Source organism: Poecilia reticulata, linkage group LG4 (assembly GCF_000633615.1).
Source record: "Poecilia reticulata strain Guanapo linkage group LG4, Guppy_female_1.0+MT, whole genome shotgun sequence".
Taxonomy (NCBI): domain Eukaryota; kingdom Metazoa; phylum Chordata; class Actinopteri; order Cyprinodontiformes; family Poeciliidae; genus Poecilia; species Poecilia reticulata.
The window spans coordinates 30,596,682-30,599,499 of record NC_024334.1 but is presented as its reverse complement, the minus strand read 5'-3'; the positions used below and the strand labels follow the sequence as shown (position 1 = coordinate 30,599,499).

Sequence of the window (2,818 nt, the reverse complement as noted above, 5' to 3'; positions counted from 1 at the left end):
ACCTGAAATATTTCAGTTGGTGTGCAATGAATCTAAAATATATGACAGTTTAATTTCTATCATTACATTATGGAAAATACTTAACTTTATCACAATATGCTAATTTTTTGAGAAGGACCTGATATCCAAGAATGTTTTGTAGGAGACAGAGATGACAATTTTCCAGAGAGAAATTGTTCTTTCAATCCATCTGTATTGTAAAAGAAGCCTGTCTCAATTCCTATCACAAACACTCACTGGTTAAATAAATACATGCCAGGTGTGTGAATAGTGTCGGGTTTGGGAACATTAAAATAAAATCAAATTATTTTTAAAAAAAAGCTGAGATAATAAATATGATGAAACAATTGTTGGCCTTCAGGGGAAGAATTTAAAAGACCCAAGTTGGCTTTTGGGCTCAGGGTCAATAGGTCAAGTAGTAGCACTAACACTCAGTGCTGTCTGCCATTACAAACAGAAGAAAATCTACAATTAAAGTGTAATATCCTGATAAGCCACGAACTTACAAGCCAAAATTATTTTAAATACCCAATGACAAATAACTGACTTCCAGTTAGACAGAAATGAAACAAGTCAACTTACTTGCAGCACACAACTTGCTCAATTTTCACAGGAAGATACTTTGACAGGATATCCGATGTTCTCCTAATCAAACACCTGTTGAAGCAGCACATGCTCAATCTTGGAGAGGAAAACAGAACTAAAGAACACCAAGGCTATGGAGTTCACCTGTTGACGATGCTGATGAGTTCCTTGAGTTTTTTTTCTCCTTCCTCTCTATCTCTGTTACTGGCGTCTGCATCCCGACCCTTCAGAATGGGAAGCTCGAATCGCTTCTTAAACTCCTGGGCAGTACCTGCCATTACAAAGATGCATATGGGAAATAAGTTTGTTGTGTTCAGATGTTCTGTAGGTGATGCAGCTTACCAAGGATTCCAGCATTTACAAAATGGACCAGACTGAAATACTCCAGCAGGTCATTCTGGATTGGAGTGCCTGATATCAGCACTCTCCGCTGGGCGTTCATAGCATGCAGAGCCTGGTAAGTCTGGTTGTCAGCATTCTTCAGTCGATGCCCCTAAGAACAGAGAGGAAAAATGTAACACTTGGCTTTCAGAATTCATCTTTACCTCTGGGTTGAAGTGTATAATGCACAACACCTCATCACAGATCACAAGTCCAACTTTGCCCCTGTGTAGGACGTCAGCATGAAGTCGAAATGTCTCATAAGAAATTATCAGGATGGGTGTTGCTACTTTCAAACCATGTTGGGACATGAAGTTCACTAGAGAAAACAGAAAAGATGCTGAAGTGAAGCACAAGTTAGCTCATACCAGTGTTTGCAGAAATGAACAGCAACATGATTAAAGGGTAAACTTTACGATAATAAACAATTATTCAAAATAACCACTTGTAGCTTTTCCTTGACACACTTGTGACGGATAATGTTTCCGTGAATATTCAAAATGAGAGAAATAAAACAGAAACCATCAGGTTTCTTATTTACATACATTCATACAAACACACCAGTTTTCTTCATGCTTACAGTGCTGGCTTAAGAATTACATTGTCTTCATAAGGTTTACTGCAGTTTCTTAGTGACACTAGAAAACATGACCTACCTAGTTGCTTATCAATATCCTCCTTTGAGCCCCCATCGATTGCCACTGGTGAAATACGACCTCCAAGCCACTTTCCTACTTCATTATACCAGTTCCGAACCAGACTAGATGGTGAAACCACAATTGCCTTGTTTATCTCTGGCTTGGCATTAAGGCTCTGGCGTAGCAAGGTCCACATGAGAGTGATACACTGCAAAGTCTTTCCCAGGCCCATCTCATCAGCCATGATGCAGCCGTAGGATCCAGGGATGCGTCTGCCAGTCACACAGTCCCAAAGGAACTTCACTCCCTAAACATGTCAAAGAAAGACATCATTTATATGACTCAGGGAAATGCTATTAATAAGATATATTTTATCTTTATGGTAATTTCCAACAACTCATTGTTTTGGTCAGATTTTAATCAAGATGAACTACTTCTGCAACTACTGCCATAATTTAATTCAATTAAGTGAATTTGCATGTTGCCAAGTAACAACAAATATCTCAAGGCACTCAGATCATGTAGATAAATTAAAAGTCAATAATGTGCTCTCAGTAATAATACTGAACTCAGGTTCAGTTTATTATGGCAACTGATAAAAAAAGTTTTCCATCCAAGAAAACCCAGTAGATTGCATCAACTCATTGACTCGCAGGATTCATTCGCCCTGGATGAGCATGTAGTGACAGTGAACAGTAGACCGCAACAAGTCTTTAACTTTATAGCAATTCCTCACACTGCATGAAGTGATAGTATGAGGAATTGCTATAACAAGAAGAACGACCATCTTCTGAGTGACTGAGGGTTTGAGGAGACACACAAAAACACAGAAGCACTGACCAAGGATTACTATCTACGTTAGCGGTTGTCAACGTGGGCGGTACCGCCCCCCAGGGGGCGTTCAGAGGACAGCAGGGGGCGCTGGCGGACATTTTTACAAAAGGGGGGGCGCTGGGATGCCTTTGGGGGGCGTTTGGTCGAAGGTAAACTTTACACCTTAAATCCACAACAATACCAGTTTAGACTCTGAGCAACTTGGTAAAACTGTATTGTGTAACATTAAATTATGCTTGGCTGCAACTGTATCGATGGCAGCTCTTCTTCTTCTTCTTCTTCTATTATTCAGTGTTTGTAGCTTCATGGCGCAGCTCCGCTCCGCATCAGTTCAGCGTTACACCAGCTGATGACGCTGCTGTGATTCACTTTGTCTGGTA

At 40.2% G+C, this 2,818-nt stretch overlaps 1 protein-coding gene across 2 annotated transcripts in view; it reads right to left on the bottom strand.

Moving 5' to 3' along the window:
* rad54l (RAD54 like) overlaps positions 1 to 2,818 on the bottom strand; it is a 22,085-nt gene that overhangs the window by 16,198 nt on the left and 3,069 nt on the right. For both annotated transcript variants that reach the window (XM_008408144.2, XM_008408143.2), the window contains exons 7-11: positions 1,623 to 1,911; positions 1,161 to 1,285; positions 928 to 1,078; positions 730 to 856; positions 583 to 657 (exon numbers count right to left, since the gene is read on the bottom strand). In XM_008408144.2, coding sequence (XP_008406366.1) covers positions 583 to 657; positions 730 to 856; positions 928 to 1,078; positions 1,161 to 1,285; positions 1,623 to 1,911 — 767 coding nt within the window. The remainder of the gene's footprint in view (positions 1 to 582; positions 658 to 729; positions 857 to 927; positions 1,079 to 1,160; positions 1,286 to 1,622; positions 1,912 to 2,818) is intronic.